A 21,470-nucleotide genomic window follows, 5' to 3' on the forward strand; every position below is an offset into this window, starting at 1 on the left:
AACTCGCACACCCTTATCTGCAGCTGAAGCCAAAGCAGCTTCTGTTAGAGATCACCTTGATTTGACTGCTGTCAAATGCTGGTTGCAAGTAAGATGGGTTTCCTGAATGCCATATTTTACTTGGTGACATATCTAAAACTTTTGGAAAGAGGTTTTTAAAATAAGTTTGTCTTTAAGGTTTTTGCAGGTGTCTTTTTTACTTTTTTTTTCTTCTTGTAAAGAGAATTGGGCAACCACAGAATTTTGATGCAAGTTGCCTCCTATTCTCTTGCTTCATAGCCCATGGCCATCCTGAAGAATAAAGGAAATGCTGATAAATTGGGTATATTCCCCATCTAATGCTCCTCTATGCTGTCTTCAGAGCATGTCCTGCCCCTAGTTGCTCTGTTAACTTGTCTCTGCTTATAACACTTGGTACATAAAACACAACCGGGCGCTTTTCGCTCTGATTAAAATCATGCTGTGCAATAGGAAATACAAATTAGCTCTGGCCTTTGGGCTCCTGACAAGTTTCCAGCTCTGCGGCTTTCAACACCACAGAGATTGTGTAACTCCATCTGTGCGTGCTCTGTGTGGTGACGTCTCCCCCTCCGTCATGAGCCGGGCTGGCTGCCACTCACCCAGGTTCAGCTGCTAATACTTCAAGCAGCTTTTAGAAGTGAAGGAGGAAGAGATGCTGCCAGCAGCTGGGTGAAATGCAGAAACCAGCTTTTCCTTGCCAGAGGACTTTGTGGGAAGAGTTGAAAGGAGGAGGACTTCCTAGGTAATTCCCCCAGTCTTGATGTTTGTGCAAGAACCTCCCTTTTGAATGAATGACTGGGGAGCTCAGCACAGCAGAGCCAATGGTTCAGTACAAGATTAACCCCTGAAGGAAGAGCACAGTAGCCTCTTATTCAAACTGCAGCTTAAGTTTGTGTTGTTGTGAAGTGCACGGCACTTTCCTGCTTCCTCCAGGGACTCAAGCCAGGCATGCTGTGTTACATCATTTCAGCATTGCTCACAGGAGGGCTGAGGCTCCAGCTATGGTGTCACATTTTCAGCAGAAACCTTTTAAGTCTCGGCGACTTCCTGTGAGGATGCTGAAGCAAGCAGTGCCCAGACCTGGGAGTGAACAAGTTGCAAATGACATAGTGGGTTTGAAACGCTGCGTGGGCACGGCGTGGGCGAATGTTCCCTGCACTGGGTGTTTTCTAAAGGTCTCTGAAGCATGAGGCATGACTGAATGACTTCTGTTTTCTTTAAATGATGAGTGGGAGAATTTTGAATCGTTGGTCTGCTTTTATTTTTGTTAAATGTGTGTGGGCTGACAACATGACTCAGTATTTTCTCTGCCGATGCAAAGATCACACTGCCAATTCTGGGTATATTTCAGACAGTTTCCTACGGAGAACTGGAACAGTTTTTCAGCCCAGAGCTTTGTTTTTCAGCAGCCTTAAGCCTATTGATGTGAAAATAAGTGATTTTAAAAATGAGTGTTTTGCCAAAATGTACATAAATACACTGAAGAAATGACCAAACATGGGGAAAGTCCCTCTACTCCTATGTTTTCCCAACAGTTTATCTGATTTTTTTTCATGACTATCAATGTCTGATTTTTCTTTCTGATTCTCCCTAGCCTGACTTGCTGCTGGGCCATCTCTTTTTCTGCTGGATATCATCTCTGGTGTTTATTTGGCCATCCATGTCCTGCTGGGTGACAGTCACCATCCTGTGACTGATGGCTGTGAGTTCTCCCCTCCTGCCAAGAGACAAGTAGGCATATTTGTGGGTACCTGTATGTGGTTCAGCCAGAAGTACCAGAAAATTCCCCTTTCTCCCTTCTGGCAACCTCCCTGCCCTGCTCTTCTACTTTATCCTCCCTTTATGTCATGTACAGTGTATGGCATGTGCTCTGGGAGATACACAAAGCCAGGCATGGGCTGTGGATGCTTTTATTGTGCAACAATCAGTGCCCTCTTCTCCCATACCCTCTTCTCTACTAATGTGCAATGTGCTGGTGATTATGTCTTTGATAGGAAGAGGTTTCTGGCTAAGACCCTCACCTGCAGTCAGCATTCCAGGGCTACCAATAAACCACTTTTCTGTGCTGATAGCAGCCCTCAGCCCTGTGGCCCTTGCTGAGGGTCTGTGAATGGCTAGAGGATAACACACTAGTGGATGAAGGATGTTGCACAGCAAAGGTTGTCTGTGAAGATGACGTGCCTGTAGATTCATTCTGTAGAGCGTGCAGAGTGAAATGAATTCCATACACTCTGCTTATTTGGTTGTCAATTTCAACCATAGAATTGCCACACTCAGTCCCTAGCAATGGCCTAATGTGACCTGTACTTAGCACCCAAACCCCACTACAATCCTGACTCCATACTGGCCCCTACAACAGTGAGCTGTACCTGACCCATTTATTCACAAGCTTGCACTACAGTACTAGACAACTGTATCATCTTCCTATCATTCTGCTTCCTCAGTCCTAAGATTTTCTTCCTATTCTCTATCTTCCACTGTCCAGCCATGGCAATATTTCACCCCAAACTTAGGCCTGAGTAGATCCATCATCCCTACAGATCTCATTGGAAGCCATTTGACGTGGTTGACTCGAGTGCCTTTGCAGGCTTATCTCATAATGATAAGAAACAGGTAGCAGGCCTTATAATTTCTGCACAATCCTCACATAATTCAGGAAGAATCCTACACTTAAACCCTTTTTAGCCTACAGCCTGATTCCAGCCTTAAGGATAAACTATCAGCCAGCATTCCTTGAATCACAAGAAGAAGCATTGTGCCTTACTGAGCACCAGCACTCAGGCTTGTCCTGAAGAGCAAGCAGAGGTGGTGCTCTTTAGTCCCTGGTGCCCCAGTCTCTAACCCTGACTTCAGTGTCTGATGAAGATCCAATGCTCCTCACTCACAGTCCTGTACTCTGAGTGCCAGAGCCACTCACCCTGCCAGCCCCAGCCCCATCCATGACTGTTTCTAACGTTGTTGCTGGATTCCAGGCACAGAGATGGGGGCAGTCACTGGGACTTGCTAGGTGTACAAGCTGTAAATTGTGTTTTTCAGATTGGGTTTGATGGGGCAGAGCATGTCTTGGTGGATTTTAGGGTGGAAAGATTACGTTTGGGCATGGCTTGAAGAACTAACTGGCTTGCTCAGCTGCTGAGGGGATGGTGGGCTGGGTACAAGACAGGGCATGGGGCAGAGTGACAGTATCTGTACATCAGTGAGCAAGCAGGCAGTCATGGTCTGTGGCACTGATCGCTCTGCTTTCCTAAAACAAGCTTCATTGTTCCCACCTTCTTAATTCTCACTGCCCTTCCACGGTTTCTTCATCACTGTCTCCAGCCTTTTTCCTCCAGCCTTTGGATTTCTAGAGCTACCAGCTGCTCTAGAGCTGGTTGTTCAGCTCTCCCCAGCTCTCTGTCATTGCTGCCTTGCCTGGTTTGGCAGTTAGAGCCAGAGGCCCATCATATGAACCCTACGCTGGTTCATATGGTATATAGTTCTAGACCACTACTAGAAGGTGGTCTACACACTGTATTTCACATTGATGTGTCTTGCTGGTTGGGAGACAAGAATGGAGACTGCTATGGCCTCAGGTGTCCTCAGGTATCATTGTGCAGTTGTGAATATTGAGCTTGCTTCTGAAGTTTTTTTGGGATTGGCCTTTAAACTTGCTTCATTTAATTTTTTACATTGAAGGTAGGTATTGCATTTTTGTTTCTGAACTGTATTTAGTAAGATTGTCATAGAAAGGCTCTCCAAGTTTCTGGCAAGAATACTTATTAAAAGGGGTTTTGTAATTGTTATGGTGTGTGGTGCTCAGCTTTCCTGAACTTTTGCTATGTTACATTCAAGCATAGTCTACTGTTGGTGAAAGACAGCTTGGAAAGAGAAAAGCTGACAGCAGGTCAGACAGAGGGAGATGGAGCTGGTTTATGATACTTTTTTTGCAACAGATGAAGTTGGCATTCCCCACCTGATTGAGGTGCAGCAGACTGAATCACTAACACACCTTGTTCTGAAATAAATCACAGTGACAAAACGACATTGCTTGTGGCAGTAGGCAAAGCGCTTATTAAACAGCGAGCGTTACTTTGCATGCTTAAATCACAACTACTCTTTTTCAACAAACAAACAAACAAACAAACAAACAAACAAACAAACAAACTTTTTTTTTTTCCCATAATCAAGGCCAGTAAAGGGCAGGTCCCACAGGGTGCTGAGTCCAGCCCGTTTCCTCATTCTCTGCACTCTCACTGATGGGTTGCTTTCTTCTGTGTCAAGTGAAAACTTCCTCACCCAGCCCTGAGCCCGGCCAGGTCCCCTCCCACGCAGTGCAGCCCCAGCCCATCTCTCCCGGGAACACCCACCCCATTCCCACCTGCCGTACCAAGGGGGGCTCAGGGGGTTTGTCCTTTGCAGACACTTCCCCATACGCAACACGTCTGCATTTTTATGGCCGGGTTGGATAAAGACATGACTCCAGATGGTAACTGCAGCTTCCAGATAAGACTGACCCCGTGACAACATAAGAAACACCCAGCTAAGGAGCAAGGAGTCGCCCATTTTCAGGCTCCAGGGTGGCTACATGTGCCAACACTTTGTTGCACAAACACAGAGTAACCACTCTAACTGGAACACTCTCTTGGTAGTCGTTACCTTATCTGTAATTGATTCTGCAAGAGTTTGCAGGCCCTACTATTAGAAAGCAACTTCCTGCCTGTGTCTATGAATCAGATTAATAAAGGGAAACAGTATTTTTAATGACAGAGCCTTTTTGTATGTATTATTTCCTGAAACTCTGAAATTGTAATTTGTTGCCTTACTGGTGTTTCTTGTCCCTAATAAATTTACATCAGCTTTTTAGAAGACTGAGTGTCTACGGCCCCATTTTGAGTTGCTGAAATACCAAGGTGTGTTGGAAAACTAAAGAGTATTGAAACATCCACAAACAACATCCTGCAGGTCAGAACCTTGTGCACTTTCTAAATAGGTCAGGGTTTCGTTCGAGAATCTGGTATTTCTTGAACATATCCTCTACACTTCCTTTATTTCTCTGTGTCATTCTCCATTCAGTCACAGAGCCTGCGCGCTGGATTTATTTGTTTTACATTTCTTTGCTGTCCATTTTGCTGCCAAATCATCATCTCGTGTTGCTTGTCTTATATAAATGTTAACATTAGCAAGCTTCACAATAACAGTCTGGAAAGGAAACATTTACTTCTGAGCTTCCCTCTGGCAAACAAACCTACAGAGTTTGCTTTTTTGTGGCTACTAGTGGTTAAGGCCATGGGTTGTAAAATTATAATGCTGTAGGGAGTGTCTATTACAGTTATGATCACTGTAACATGCACTTGGACATATTTATTGTTTCGCTTTTAAATCGGTACATTCAGTGTGGAGGACATGGCTCTCCATTCCCTCATACAATATAATCTCCATAGGTCCTTGAAAGGCTGCCGGGAAAAAAACCAACTCTGTTTTTAAATCAACTTTTTCGTTCGCGATGACACATAATGAAAGCATCAGTGTTACTTTTGTGTCCTGAAAGGGTGACGGCATGGAGCGGAACAGCGCATGATGCGCACGTAGGCAGCGAGAGCTTGACAAGAAATAAACCATTGCCACCCCCGGCTGGGCAGCGTGGAAGCACCGGCTCCTCGGGGGGTGTCGGGACGGGCCGGGGCAGCACCGGGCAGGGCGGGGCAGCACCGGGCCGGACAGCGCAGTCCGCCCCGGCCGCCGCCGCCGCTCTCGTTACATAACGGGGGGGGGGGGGGGACGGGGACGGGGGGGCGGCGCGCGCCGCGTCCCGCGCCCGCCTCCTGCCGTGTCCTCGCGGCACCCCCGCCCCGCCCCTCCCCGCGTGACACCAGCGCGTGTCTCCCCGCGGCCCGCCTCCCGGGAGGGGCGGCACGTGCGCGCCCCGCCCCGCCCCGCGCGCTCCACGGGGATAAATCGCCCTCTCCGCTCCCGGCCTGCCCGCGCACGCTCAGTCCCCGCCGCTTCGGGCGGCGCGGCGCGGGGCGGGGCGGGGCGCAGGCGCGGCGGGGCGCAGGCGCGGCGGGGACGGTCGCCGGGCGGGGCGGCCGGGGCGGTGCTTCCCCCCACCCCCCTCCCATCGCCGTCCCCGTCCTCCTCCTCCTCCCGCCTCCACGGGGGCCGGGTGACGCACGTGCGCGCGCCCCCGCGCGCTGTTGTCCGCTCGCTCCCGTGCCGCCCGCCCCGTGCGCGTGCCAGCCGGCGGCGGGGGGCGCGCGCGGCGTGCGGGGCCGGCACGCGCGCTGTTGTTATTGGCGGCGCCGCCGCGGCCGCGGCGGAGCGAGCGGGGCGGGGGGGAACGGGACGGGACGGGACGGGGAGGAGCGGAGCGGAGCCGGGCGGGCGGCTCAGTCAGGGAGTTCTTTAAAGATGGCCGGAGCGACGGCCGCCGCCGCGACCCCCGTGTACTGCGTGTGCCGCGAACCCTACGACGTGAGCCGCTTCATGATCGAGTGCGACATCTGCAAGGACTGGTTCCACGGCAGGTAAGGCGCCGGGAGCCGCGCCGGGGCCGGGCGGCGCGGCGGGGCAGCCGGCGGGCGGCACCGGGCACAGGCGGTGGCAGTCGCCTTCCCCCCTCCCGCCGGGGGGGACAATGGCTGCGCGGCGGCAGCACGGGGGGAGCGGCGGGCGCTCGCCCGGTCCGGCTGCCCCCCCTCGCCGCGGGGACAGTGCCGGCGCCGGCGGCCGTCCCCGGGCACATGGGTCCGCGGCTGTGAGGGGGCGGCCGGGCCGGGCCAGGCGGGGGGGGCTGGTTACGAAAGAGCAACAGATGCGGGGCTGGCGGGGCCGGGGCCACCCCGAAGTTGTGCCGACTCTGCAGAGGCGTCGCGTGTCCCCCCGCGCCCCCCGGGGGTCTCTCCCGGGACAGGGCGGTCTCCCGGCGGAGAAGTGCGGACACCGGGGCTGTCCCCGGCCGGGTGCGAGCTCCGGGCTGCCCGTGCGTTTTGTTCGGGGGACGGCGGAAGCGGAGAAAGAGGGTCGCCCCGCGCCTCTCGCCGCTTTGACGTTTCCAGCCCGGTCCCGAGCGGCCGCCGCCGCCGCGCGTGTGTTTTGCGAGCCGAGCGTGTGAATAATAAAAGGCCCGTCGGCAGCGGCTGCGAGCGGGAGGAAGCGGCGGCAGCGGCGGCGGAGGGGATTCACGGGCAGTTAAACAAAGGAGCAAGTTGGGGGCCCGCGGCGGTGGCGGCGGCGGCTCGGCCGGGCCGGGGCTGCGGGGCCGCTCGGTGCCGCCCCCGCCGTGCGGGGAGCGCCGGGGAGCGCGCGGCGCCCGTGATTGACAGCCCGGCGTTTAAATACCCCGAGCGGCAACAACAACAGCGGCGGCCGCCCGCGCCGCGCCCCCTGCCGGCCAGGGCCCGCAGCGCCGCCCCCCGAGCCTGCCCCCGGGCCCGGCGCTCGCAGCGCCCCGGCGGGGGCCGTGCGCGGGGTCGTACTTGTTTTGGTTTGTTTTCCCTTCGTTTATTTTCCCTCAAACAGCAAAAGACAAACGCCGACCGAAAGTAGGTTGCGTACTGAGGTGTTACTTAACAGTAATTGTTACACGCGGGTGTTTTGTTGCCACGTTTGAGGTGGAAAGGAAGGCTCGCAGCGTTTCAGATGTTTACTTGTTTGATTTGTTCTTTGTACATGGGCTTCTCCCGGCTCGAGCTGCAATGAAGTAGAAAGTGTGAAAAGGGCGTTGTAAACCATAAAAACTGGCAAAGCAGGATCGTTGTACCTTAAAAACAACCTCCAATTAATATTTTTAACTAGACTGCTACTACTCTTGCCAGTACTGTTGTTTAGAGAGAGACACAGAGCAGCTCTTCGGTTTACAGCAGCTTAATAGAAGTTTGTCAGAACTCGGTCACTGCCTGCAATGAAGGTGCAGGCATTGCCTGAAGTGTTTGTTACAGGTTCTTTCTCTTCCAAGTCTTCTTCTGCATTTGTGTAGTTGCTCTTTCAGAATGTCCTGGCAATTGCTCAGGTTCCATGCAGGCTTAACTTAAATGCCAGCCCTGTGCGTCAGTATTGCTGGGGTATGGGCGAACTAGATTTCTGAAATTGTTACGGGGAGGAAAGCATTGCCTGATCTAAAGGTGGGACAGACCACTTGGTAGCTTTCTTGGATCTTGATGTGCAAAAAGCTCCCCACAGGCTCCTGTGATTGAGCTCTGTCATGTACTGGGTAGAAGAAGCCTGTTAGCACTGAACTGCCTTGGTAGTCTGAAACCCTAAGAGTGGAAAGTAAGCAAGCAGGCCAGCAAGAGCTGGCAGCAGCCATGCTGCTTTGGGATTTAGTTGCATGCTCACCCAGTCTCATGACTAAGGGGCAGGTTTTTGGGAGACTCCTTTCCCCCTGCCAGCTGTGTCTGCTCTGGGAATGCCTTTCCCCTTGCTGTAAGAGTGTATGCGGACAGTTACATAGCTTGTGAAAGAAAACACACACTCTCAAATCTTGAAGTTTTTGGTGAACTTCTTAGTTTCCTGTGTTCTTGATTTTATTTCTTTTTAATTTTTTTTCCCCTGGCCTGTGGAGTGAGACTGATGTGTGTTCTATCTTAAGAAACATAAACCCAGGCTGTGGTGTGCTAGCATGATACCTAGCGCATGTTACTGGATTATGGACTCTTTGCTGCCTTCCTGTGTATAGTCAAGAGAGTGCCTGAACAGTACAGTGGAGGCTGTACAAAGTCTGTTCTGGCACATTGTTACTTAGTCCCTTCAAATTTTTATGTGATTTTTTTTCCCATGTGTTCTTCTTGCACTCTCTGTCTTCAAATGATTTGTACTTTGGTTTGCTGTTATCAATATATTAGTATTATGAAATACGCATTTTATTGCTTTTGGCAAATATTTGTGTTAAAGCAGATGTGTTTGTTATGCCTGGCAAGGCTGTGAACCTGCTTTGTGGGTTTCAGTTACTCTCGGAGTGGGCCTAACATGCAGCCACAGTCTGGTGTAATTACCCCTTGTGAACAAAAGAGCGTAACACGGGTGCCTGAGCGCTGTTTGAGGCTTCGTCGCCTTCCTGAATGGCTTGTGAGAGTGCAGAGACTACAGAGCTTCAGATGTGACAAACTGTCAAAGCTCTCAGACGTGCAAAGCCATTTATGTTTTAGGCAATTTTTGTGTTTTCCCCATCATTTTATCTGCTTTAAATGAAAATGTCACATTAAGCTGATTCCCGCTTTCTGACTTGTCTAGAATGTACTCCAGCTAGAATGAAGCATAAGAAGTCCTTTATGCTGCTCTGTGTGTTCAACTTTTCTTGGATCTGTTCTGCAGCTCTTGAAACCTCTTTAATTTTTTGGTTTCATCTTCAAATGATATGTATCATTCTATGATACTTCTTGTGCTGTCTCTGCCTTCCTTCATTTTTTGATGCTTTGCCTCAGTTATTAGGTTAACAACATGCTGTCATCTTGTTTGTGTTTTTTTGCTGTGATATGTTCTTTGCCAAAGTTACAGATCTTTTTTTAAACTGCTCTTGCAGTCAGCTCTGTTCTTGAAATATATTTGTGAAGTTTGCACAAATCCTGTTGAAATTTTTGTTCTTTTTTCTGTCCATGATACATGTACTCAACTAGATTTATATGCCTTGCATAGATATGACTTATTCCGGTAGACTAGATCTCAGGTCAGAACAAACTGAAGTTTAAGCATATAATTCAGTTTTTGTCTGCACAGTGTAGGGTTGTCTGTGATATTTCAGAAGTAAAGTACTGTATAATTGCCTTTTGAGCAGGCTGGCTTTGTAAAGCTGCACTGGTACTGTACTAGCTGTAAAGGAGTGTCAAAAAGTCAGGTAAACTGAGAATTAAAAATGCAGGTGTCCCAATGAAGTCTTGTGTGTTGCACTTTTCTGGGGATGTTTTGTTTCTCAACAAACCTACAGTGAACTTCTAACATGTCTCAATGATTAATAGGTTAAGAAATTATCAAATGTGTGCATCTCAATTAGAGATCTCTGCCTTTTGAAATGCCTGCAACTTTTCTAATGTATTTTTACATTACAAAAAGGTGTTTTTTTTTTTTAATTAAAGGAAATGTTGTACTCTTCAAAGTTAGAGCAATGGGGTATAAGAAAGGGAAAGCATAGTTTTTTTTGTTGTTGCTCAAAATTAGCAGTTTACCTGAAAATTTCATAATGATGTCAACTTTGGTGTCTTCCCCTCAAGGAGAAAATTTTTTATGTTTACAGAAATAAATATTTAATTTGAGCAGCTTAGAGGGCAGTCAGGGAAGTACAGACTAATCTGTATGTAGTGTACATAAGAACATGCTTCTGTTGCAAAGCAAAGTCAGATTGATTAAATTTATATGGAATTGTTTTTAAATTGATAGGTCTTGCTCTCAGGATTAATTTTATATTTTGTATAATCTAGAAAGAATTAACTTTGCCCTTTCCTACAGCAGTTCATTGGTGGTATTTTGCCATTAAGTGTTTGATGTTTTTTACAGCTTTGTCACTATTAGAAAACATTTAACAACATAATTTGAAAAGAAAGGGGATTCGTGTATCGTTTGAAGATTAGAATTTAAACTGCAGATGCCTTGAGGCCTTTTTTCCTCACATGGAGGAAAAATTCAGTGTCAAAGTCACATCTGAGTGAAGTTCACATAGAACATATTCTTTCTGATATCGTATGGGTTTGAGCATGCCGTTGTTTGGTTGCTGAAGAAACCCAAAACTTCTCATCCCCACCTTCATGTGATCTCGATGTAAAATCCAGGTTTCCCTCTTGCAGCTGTTAGGTTCTGTGGTACAGGTCTGTCTGAACACACTGATTTGTACTCTGAAGGCAGGCTTTCTCCTTAAGAAAAGAAGGAAATGCATGTGCTGTACTGACTACTTCTCCTGAATTGGTTCTTTGTTTTGGAGCTTTATACATGAGGTTCTGCACCATGGGCTTTGCCAACTCTTTGCTGCTGAAAGAGGCTGTCCTGCTCCTGCCTGTGTGCTGCTATAATTCCTCTTTTGCTGGTTCAGTGCTTGCCTGATTGGTAAATCAACTCTGCTCACAAAACTGACAGAGCCCATTCTCTTGCTGGGTTAGCTTTTTGTTGGGTTACTGAGTTGAGTGGGCTTGTCAAAGGCTAGGATGAGTCCCAGAGTGTTGCAAAACACTTGAAGGAATGTGTTGTTGGAGATTATACTGGTGGGAAAAGACAGAAGAGTTGGTAATTTTTTTTCCTCACTGCCCACTTTGGGGTTGATAGCTCACCCAGTTTTGTAGAGCCTTGTTTTTGTGTCGCAGTCTCCATGTGTGATTCTGCCCGGGGTCCAGTGGAATCAAGGCATTTCCAGTGCAGCTGCAGGAGCACGACCCCAGAACATCACCTGTTGCAGGGGTAGGTGAAGCTCTGGTGTCTGTCGTGGAGGTGGAGGACAAGGCATGGTGATGCTCCTGTCAGGGAATGTGGAGGTTGCAAAGAAAATGCTTACAAACTTTTTCTGGTGCAGACCTTCTCTTTAGAGAAAATTAAGGCCTTGTAGTTAAAAACATTCAGGGACCTGAACTGAATCAACAAGTCCTTGTCTGGTCAACAGAGCTCTGGTCCGGCACCAGAGAACTTTGAAACTTTCTGGCTCTTGTGATGTATGAGCCTTAAATCCTTCATGTGGCAATTTGGTGCATCTTAGGGAAGTGTTTTAGACCTCAAGGGAAAGCTGATGTGTTTAATTTTACTTTTCCTTGGCTTAGCCATGTTTCCTCAGAAGTAAGATGGAAGTCTCAACTTCAGTCCAATGAGCTGTGGTGCCCTCTGCCAAAGAATTAAGTAACTTGAAGTGACTTCAAGCTCTTCTAACAATACAAAAGCTGAAACAGTTTTGGTTAAACTGAAAAGAGGCTTGTTATAATGAGGATACCAGACAAGCACTTGTGTAACTGGATGTCTGTTTCCAATCCTTTTATATTCTTCATTTGGACAAACCATTTTTTTCGTCTTGGTTCCCATCTGTGAAGTGGGAAGACTTATTAATATATATTAAAGTTAGATGTGTTCTACCATAATAAGCACTGAAGAGTTGCAAGTATTCAAATTGCTTCAATTTTTGAAACTGTGTAATAACATGTAGAACTGTGTGCAAGTTTCTCTTTATGGTTTTCTTGAAGAACTGGCTTTATTGGAGGTAGGTGTACTTTGAAAGTTAACACTCCTTTCCTTGAGATCTGTAATTTTGTAATTTTTTTTCATTTGTTCTGGAATAAAACATAGTAGGTGGTTCAGCTTATGCCTTCTGATAAAGCAACTAGGACAAGAAAAAACCACATTGTCCAATGAAGATCTGTAAGAGGACTGAATGGTATTCAATTCAGCTTTTTAAATTAGAGTCCAACAAGATTCTAGTGAGTTTCTAAGCAGTTATTTAATGGTAATAGTTCTGATTTCTAAAGCACAAATTATTACCTTTTCAGTGTTAGTTAAAAGAGTTATTTAAACACTACCTCTAATTTTCTGTAATATTATAGTTCACCTATATTTTTGGTATAATTGTTTTGTTTTCGTCTTGACTGTGCAAATGAAGGCACTGTAAGTGTAGTGAGTTTTTAATTAGCTAGTTAATTTATGATGATTTTATATTCTGAAATGTTATTTGTTGATGCTCATGAAGCACTTCAGTATCTTCCTTTCCCTTTATGTTTAATACATAAATGATTTGAGGAATTGAGATGTTTTCAGAAGGCTCAGCTTTGTGACTTCTGTATCTAAGAACTGGAGAGGTGAGAGGAGTCTGATTGTGGACTGCTGCTTGGTGCACCTAATTTCTGTATATACCTACTAAGTGCTACAGTGCAGAACGTGAAGTATATTCTTTTTATTTTAAACTTATCTTTATCTGTTAATAATAAAATAGAATAAAAATAAAATGATAATAATAATAATAATAAATAATAAAAATAATAATAAAAATAAAATGATGTGTTCTCTTAGAGCAGCACATTTGCAGTCAAATGGCTTAAGCCTTACAGTGGAATATCACTCTGTTAACTGCCAGTGGGCAAAATCACATTAATTTTGTTTTCATTCTTCATTTGTGGTTTCTAGCTTTTTTTTTTTGCGCAAATTGAAGATGAACTAATAGTCTTCATGTAACTATTTGTACTTTCCCTACATCGCATGTAAAATAAATACCATTGTCTCAAAACAGCTCTGAGTAATCAGTAAAGATTTCCATAGGTGCAATGCACATACTTGAAACCATAAACATGCTCACATTTTACATTTCTCATTGCTCAAGTATGAAAATTCAATTAACAGCATTGCTCTTGCTTTATTATCAACATATGAGAGGTATTTTAGTGAAATATATAGCTTTTAAAAAGCTAAGCTATTTTTCATTTTGTCAGTCCTTTCTAATGTATTATAACATTAGCTCATGAATACACAGAACTAACAATCTATGGAGTATGAATTGTCTTGAGATGTCTGCTGTGTGGTGGTAATATGGATTTATGTGGCTGGTAACCCTCTTCAGGTCAATTCTGCTTTTGAATTGAATTAATATTTAATACTGTTTTCTCCATTACTTCAACATTAACTAAAGTAGACTTCAAAACTGGTGTTTCTATTTGAAAATACTGAGTTCATTGTTGCTCAGGCAGGCATAAATGCTGATGTTCACCTCAAAAGCAAGAAAGCTTTTTTTTTTTTTTTTTTAATCCTCCCACATTATTCTGTCTTAAAAGCCAATTGGAGTAAGTATGATTGTTCTAGATTTTTAATATATTGTGGTCTGAAGTCTATTTATTTTCATCTGAAACTGTTGGCTGACATTGTAGCTAGGCTGGGAAATTAATTTCTTAAATTTAATTGTGTTTGTTCCATTTACATGAATACTTTATTCACTTAAAGGCTCTTAAAGCTCTCTTCATGAAAATGAGTGCAAGGAAAGGTGACTCTCTGAGAAATGGAATCTTTGATATTGAAGATATGTGATTGCTCTGTTCTGTCATTCTTGCCACTTATCAGGCAGTATTTTCTAAAGAGAGTGACATTTTTCTTTAGAGATATTGATGTTTGCCAATAAACAAAGTCCAGATGAGATAAATGAAGAGCAGCCAAAGAAATTGCTGTATCTTATTACCCAGCAGTACTTGTAAGAGGTTGTCTTGCTCAACATACAGGTTTTTAGTTTTGTTTCAATAACAAGAATATTTGGATCTTTTCACTGAAAGATTTCATCATGCTGTTGACTTGCACAACTTGGTGTTAAGAGCAAGCAGAAGAGGAGAAATGAGGTGTTGCAAGTCAGCACAGGGCTTTCAGGGTGCTGCTGGGCACATCTCTGAGGTGCAGAGTGCTGTAGGGAGCAGTCTAGAGCAGTACCAAAAGCAAGGTAGCTGTGCTAACGGGGCTCTGTGCTCAGGAAAATATTAAAAGTCTGCCCCCTCAGCATAGAGTTATCCCTTATTCCATGGAAGCGTGCAGTGCTGACATATCACAGCCTCAAGCCCACTCTGTCCTAGGTATTTCTCTGTGCTTCTAATGCTTATGTAACAGAGGACCAAAATCATGTCAAGGAAATTGGTGTGCATATGTAATCTCTTAAATCTCAAGCTACCTTCTGACTACAGTAGTTGTCTGCCCATAGGACACATCAGTGTGAGGCACAGGTGAGCAGCAACTTGCTGCCTCTGATGCTGTGCTCTCCTGTGTGAACAGCTAGATGATCTCTGGGCATCCCTTTGCATCTCCTAACCCTGCAGTAAAGTGTGCTGCCCTGGTGGAATGGGTGTCACAGGAGTAGCTCAGGATGCTGTTCTTGCTCTCGCTGAGAAGGGATGGAGCAGCTGGAGCACTGAGTGACTGGCCTGATGTCCTTGCTGAGAAGTGCTTATTTAGCACTTGAGAACTGAGTGAAAGCAGATGCCTTGGCTGTACCTTCCACTTGCAGCATGGTCAGCTGGCTTGTGCTTGAAGCACCATGAAACTGGAGGATTTAGGTATGAACTAGGGTTAGAGCATCATTTGGGTAGATCAGAAATTGCTGAAGCAAAGGTTCATTCCCCCAGCTCTGAATACCTTCTGCAAATGTTACCTCCTGACTTTTATATCTTAACCAGTAAGGGCAGATTCTAATTTCCCTTTAGTTTTTGGAATTGATGGCTCAACTAGCATCGCCAGTGAGAATATACTGAGCATTCTGTTTCCTGGTCCTTATTTGACTGTGGAAACTAAGTTATTGTCCAATGAAAAAACTACAAACCCTCACTTTAGAGAAGAATAAATCTTTATACTCCTGGTTGGTTCTGATACTGAATAGATCTATCGCTGTAAGAGGGAACAAAATCCTGTAGATTAGTGAAAGGAAAATATCACTGGTAGCAGTGTTCAGCCTCTCAGTGTCAGGTGCTGTTACTTGCTTCCTCTGAAGATGCTTTGCATACTAGTGGTCTTTTCCTGCAGGTAGTCCCTTTCATAAGGGAAGAGACCTGCCATTTCTCTACAACCCTGTTTGCTTACTGCACACTAGTGCTGTTGTGCCTTTTTTCATTCCCCCAGCATATGAATGTTTGTGTCTAGTTGGCTGGATCTTTGTTTTTCATAGGATTCACTGTGTCTAATTCTCCTTTTTTTCTTTGATGTCTGAAATAGTGATGCTGTGTGGGGACTGGGACAAGGAAATGAGCCAATATCATGAGCAAGTGTTAAAACATGGAGAAAAAAAAGCTTTTAGCCTTTCATTATGATCAGTGAAATGATGTTGAGCAGACATCTTGTTTGTCTGGACTAGACTTACATGGAAGAGGCATGGGTGCATTTACACCATGTGATGAAGAGTGAGCTGCAGAGCATTCCTCACTGCTCCTGGTACACCTGTGCTGAGAAGGGAGTGAATGCATCCCTGCAGTGTGTGGTGGCAGTTCTCAATGCAAGCTACATGGAAAATTCCCAGGGAGTTGCTAGTGGACCATAGAGGAGCTTGAAGCACTAAAGCCTCTGTTTGCAGTTTTCCAGTCCATTCCAGGGCAACAATAGTAAACTCTGACATGATTTTCATGACACATTATTAAATGCTTTGAATAGTCTATTTTTTGGTGTGGTGGCTTTTTTTTCCTTTTTTCCTTTTTTTTTTCTTGTACCTTTAATAATGAATTTGGAGAAAGAAGTTGCAGATAAATGTTGTATATAAATGTGTTGGTTAACCTAGTAAAATAAAATTCTGTTTCTTATACCAGTCTGAGGAAGCTGGATGAGCATCTTTCTAGTGTGAGCATATGCATTGCTCTGAGCCCATGAGAAACCCATCAGCTTTCTATGAAGCTTGTGCACAATATTTTGGAACAAGTTTTTGTTAGGAAATGTGCTCTGTCCTTTAATATGCTTGCCATGTGTTTAGAAGAAAAACTGTAAATCTCTGAATTACCATTGTTGGAAACATACTGACTATGTGCCAAGAGGATGGGAGTAAAGTAGATACTTCCTTTTCAAAACTGTACCAGACACAAAATAATTGAATGGAACTTACGGCTTTCAGGTGTCTGAAAAATTGGAACTGAGATCAGAAGATTTTTCTATTCACATGGGGTATCTACAGAGGGGGTAAGCAGCCTTGTATAAAGGAGTCTTGTAGGTGAAAAGCTGGATGGAGAGATGAGGAGAAAGAAAGACAATGTAAAGAAAACTTATCAAAGCAAAGAATATGTGGAGAATATTGACTTGTACTGCAAAAGTGTGAAGTTTTAAATTTGTACATTAATTTGTGACTGAAAAAAGCCTCTGTGCTAAAGTGTCTGCTGCAGTGACCAGTCACTCTGAAGTGATGTGAGGAAGATCCAGGTTCTAAAGCAGCCAGTGGGTTTGGTGAAACTTGCTGATACAAATGCATGGTTGAGTTTTTGACTGGATGGAAACTACTTTATGGTGTGCAGAACATAAGGAGTGATGATCTACATAGATTCAAATCTAACCTAAATCAGCTGCAGCTAGTCCAGTTTTAATTACTGCATTTTCTGAAGATAAATACATAGTTTGAGGTTGTCTTACGTAACTCTATGTCTTGAATCGCTAAAGGAGAAAATATGTCTTTTTAAAGATGTCTTTTTAAAGACTGGGTGTATTTAAATTGATGTACTACACATTATATTGTAAGGTTGGGGAACAATTTGTTTATTTAATTTTTTAAATTTTTATTTAATTCTATTTTTAGTTAGTTTCATAGCTGGTGCTAATGCAATATAAACAAACTGATAAATAAACTTTTCTTCTGTAATTGAATTGTAAGAAAATAGCTTAGTAGTTCACATTCAGCAATATGTCAAACTCATTAAAGGCTCTTTAGAGCTCATTGACCTCTAAATCTTTATCTAGGAAACACTTCTTGTAAGAGATTATTCTTCTGTCAAGTATTTACTACTTTTTGCTAATTATCAAAGAACCTCTTTGGCACTTTCACATTATGTTAGTGGAGGTTGTAAAGAAAAGCAAAACATCATCATTATCATTATTATCATTATCACTTTGAAGCCAGAAAAGCAACACCTGTTAAGTGTTACTTATACTCCAAAAAGCCTGGCAGGTATGCAGCATGTCTTTGGCAAGTTTTAAGTCCTTGCCAGTTCCTGAAATGTTTAGAGAAATGGACAGTTCTGCGTTTTTTAAAAGGAAAACAGGTGCATTTGTAGTCCAGGGGATAGACTGCTATATTTCTGTAGGCAGTGCTTCCTTCAGATTAAATCTGAAGACTAAAAGAAGTACTAGTATGTGTTCAAACTTGGAAGAGGTTGTGCTGCAATTCATGCTCACTTTATCCACTTATTCACTGATGTCAGGAGCAGGGACCAGAACTTAAGATAATCTTGTCAGTGTCTGAGGGTTTTAACCAGACCCTTGTGCTGGGGTCATGTTACATTCTGTTCAGGGCCCAAAATTCTTGGATACTTTGCTGGAGAGTAAGAGGTCCTAAGTGGGGGAGATAAAGAGTATCTTTACATAACAAGTGAGCTTGAGGTGAACATTCCCCTGAGATCTGTGTGTGCTTGAACTCTAATAACCTGAATAAGCACATCTTGGTTGGAAAAACAAAGTAACTTCTCCCTTCGAAACAACTTTTTAGTGCCCAGCACTTTGTCAGCTTGGCTTAGAGACCAGGGAGTGTGGCACAGGCTGGGTGGGAGCACAGAGTGGGCACAATGGGATTTTTGGGTGAGTGGTGAGGTGCTAGCTGAGTGTAGGTACTTCTGAGGTTAGCTTTCTTCTGAGTTTAGGTAGGCTTTAGGGACCAGCATTTTAACTGGATGTTGCCCTAATAGCCATACATGGATGAATGATTTCTTCTGTGTTCTTGTAATTTCTTTTTTTCCCCTGCTGTTTAGATGGATTTCATATGCTTTCATCTGTGGCCATTGGCATTTGTCCTGTCTGTTATTTTTGCCCTTCCATCAGGGCTATTTTCACACATTGATATTTACACATATTGGTAAGAAATTTTCTCCCAAAGAATTAATTTTGTGTTTTTAACAATCAGTGAATCATAATGTCTCCTGTAATTTTTACTGGAATGGTAAATCAGTATTCATCTCCAGGGGACCTTTGGCAATAGGCCCTCTGCTTCATGCTTCATATTTTTCTTGTGCATTTCTTTGAACATTCCTGTTGGAGTCATGGGAATTTTGCTCACTATGAAGAAAAGGTATTTTAAGAGATACATATATGCACACTACACATACACTGATATATGGATAAAATCATCTTCTTTTTCCCCATATAAAAGCACTGGAGCTGAGTAGCACAGATTGTGAAGTCAAGGTTACCTCTAAATGTGTGTATGTCAAATTTAGATTAAAACATGTGGATTTGTGCTTTTGCAAATAATTCAGATTACTCTTAAGTAGTATATGATAGAGTAAAAATGGTTTTGGTAACCTGGATCTGAACTCATAAGAATTTTAGATTAAAATCAGTATGTCCAATTATATCCAGAATAAAAATAATGGATGCAGATAGAATTCAGTGCTGATGTAACTCAACCCCCAAACTCTTTTTAGCTTTGTTCTTCACTATTTGAAGTTTCCACATGGTCTGGAAATTACTGTGCTTCATTAATTCCATCTGAAGAGGATTGAACAGTTAGATTTCTGTAGCTAGAATAATGTGTAAAAGTAACTTCTTGATATGTTATAGACTGCATGGTTGCAGTTTTGACCAGCATGCCCCTTTGGACCTCTATAAGCAGCTGAGAATCCAATAAAGATCTCTAAATTACAGGCATTATCTAGTTGATTGAAGGAGCTTTTTCTACTTACTGCTATGCCAGCCAGCCAGTGTAACATCTGATATTTAGACTCATTATCTGTGTATCTGAAACAGTTTGCTTGTATCATAGCTTAAATAGAAGTTAATGTAATCAGATACTCCATCTGCTTTTGAAACGAGCATGGTGAGCTAGAGATGAGCCAGTTTGCTCTCAGATTTCCTCAGAAATGAAGCATCTGTCTCTATTTGCTCTTGACTGCAAATCTATTTGCCTTATACAAGTAAGGTATTTCAAAGCTATAGGAGCCATCGTGTAAATTTTTGTGTTGTGATTAGAAGATGCAGAAATTATTCAGCTTAATAAAAAGTTTGCTAAAAGTCCCTAGCAATGTCTGAAAAATATTGCAGGCTGGAGGAAGAATTACTCAGTTCAGAAGAAGGTGAGTTGAAAAATGTTCTTGATTTTTATTTTTAATTTTTTTTTTCTTAAAGGAAAACTGTTTAATTAATTGAATTTTGAAGGCACAGGAAGCTTTATTTCAGGTACAGCTGTAGAGGCTCTGAATGCTACTGTGAGTGTTAAGTTACTTAGTAGACAGCTCCAGGAGGTCTTTAAAGCCAATCTGGTTAAGAATTTTTTTAACCCAGTTAGGTGGTAAAGTGTTTTTGGTGTAAGGAGCCAATTTAAAGGTGTGTAAAGCAGGCTGAAGCCAAGTTTGCTGTTGCTGCAGGCTGTAAAGCAAACAAACAGACACACAGTAACTCAGGAGTAAGGGATTTGCAGCAATGGAGTTTTAAGGTTGTGGTAATACTGTTTGCTGGGGCTAGAATGTGGGAGACAGAAGAATGTGCATCCTATTTGTTAGCAAAAAGTCCTATTTTCAAATAATTCCTGACACTGGTTTTCAATTGAAGTGGCTGGCACAATGTAAAAACAACCATAAGTGTCCTAATCAATCCCCTCAGGCCAGGAAGTCATTGTGGGTTTGTTGTTGTTCACCTCCAAATCTTTTTTTATCACTTGAGATACTTGAGAACAAGACAGATCTGATGGCGTCTACTGACAGTGTTACTCAGGATGTCATAAGCTTTGCAGACTGTGTATTGCATAAAATAACAGTGCTGATAGTACTTGATAGGCTTCACAATCTTTTTAAACAGCTCATCTTTATTAGGCAACATGATCTTTCTAAACAACTCATCTTTATTAGACAACCGGAATAACCAGCTTGTACTCTCTCTGTAAGAGTCTGCAGTCCGTGCTCTTTGTAGGTGAGGAACATTTGACACTTCTAGCTGTTGAGAAGGAGATGGAGCTGCTGAAGACATGGCAAAAAATTCCCAAATGGATTAAAAAATGCTTAGGGTGCAGATTGCCTGAAAGAGGTGGTTGAACTAATATTAGAGACACTTGTTACATAAAAATGATATAATAAATGGGTTTTTTGTGAGGCTTTGATGTAGGTAATTATGGAATTTAGAAACTGCTGAGAGTATGCAAGTCAGTGAGTATGCAAGAACCATTAGTGAGATTTTGTTTTGACCAGTCTCTAAAAAACACAGGTATCTTCCCACTTCAGAGTGGTGGTCTTTATGTGTCTCTCAAACTAGAAGGTGGGAATTTAGCTGAAGGTTTGTCCTTTTGATCCTCTCCTGCTTTACAGAAAACTTTGTTTGATGTGGTGTAGAAATGTAGCTTCCAAACTTTTTGGATTACTTGTTTTATAGTTCCTGTTGTACTTCAGTGCATTATTGGAAAGAGTGTTTGTAGGCGAGTAATATATTGGTAGTGGCATAATGTCATACACCTGCTGGGTACTTTCCTTAGCTACTGCTGGAGCTACAGGTAACTGATCTCAAGGAACTGATTAGACACTTCATCAGAGAAGGATGCCTAAAAGAAGCCAGACTAAGACCATCTTAATGCTGTGCTAAAAAACCTTGGTTACATATGACATCTAGTGCTGGTGTATGTGTCTCTTGGACTCAGTAATGCCTCTCTTGATGTTGTGCAGGTGTATGGATAAAGTTGAGGAGGCTCTTCAGGTGTAGGCAGGGAAGTTCCCTGCAGTCTTATTAGTAAATTATTGGCAGTGTATCTGTTAGGCCACAGTAGTTCTGAGTCTTAGTGAATAATGAAGTCCCAACAGTAGGCTTGGCCAGAACTAGTGGCTTCCACTGAAGCAGCAGTCCTGCTTCCCATACCTTCCTCTCCAGGTTACATAGTCCTCGTCCCTCTCTCA

The 21,470-nt window shown here is 43.7% G+C and overlaps 1 protein-coding gene across 6 annotated transcripts in view; it reads left to right on the top strand.

The window, feature by feature from the left end:
- The first annotated feature begins 6,365 nt into the window (after positions 1-6,365).
- KDM7A (lysine demethylase 7A) overlaps positions 6,366-21,470 on the top strand; it is a 79,792-nt gene continuing 64,687 nt past the window's right edge. For 5 of the 6 annotated variants that reach the window (XR_009274811.1, XR_009274812.1, XR_009274813.1 and 2 more), the window contains exon 1: positions 6,367-6,524. Coding sequence is in view for 2 of the 6 variants with exons in the window: in XM_058806138.1 (XP_058662121.1) it covers positions 6,409-6,524 (116 nt within the window). In the remaining 4 variants the exon portion in view is untranslated. Of the gene's footprint in view, positions 6,525-21,470 lie in introns of all 6 variants that reach the window. The other variant, XM_058806139.1, reaches the window with a different exon arrangement.

The sequence above is a fragment of the Ammospiza caudacuta genome, chromosome 5, assembly GCF_027887145.1.
Source record: "Ammospiza caudacuta isolate bAmmCau1 chromosome 5, bAmmCau1.pri, whole genome shotgun sequence".
Classification (NCBI taxonomy): domain Eukaryota; kingdom Metazoa; phylum Chordata; class Aves; order Passeriformes; family Passerellidae; genus Ammospiza; species Ammospiza caudacuta.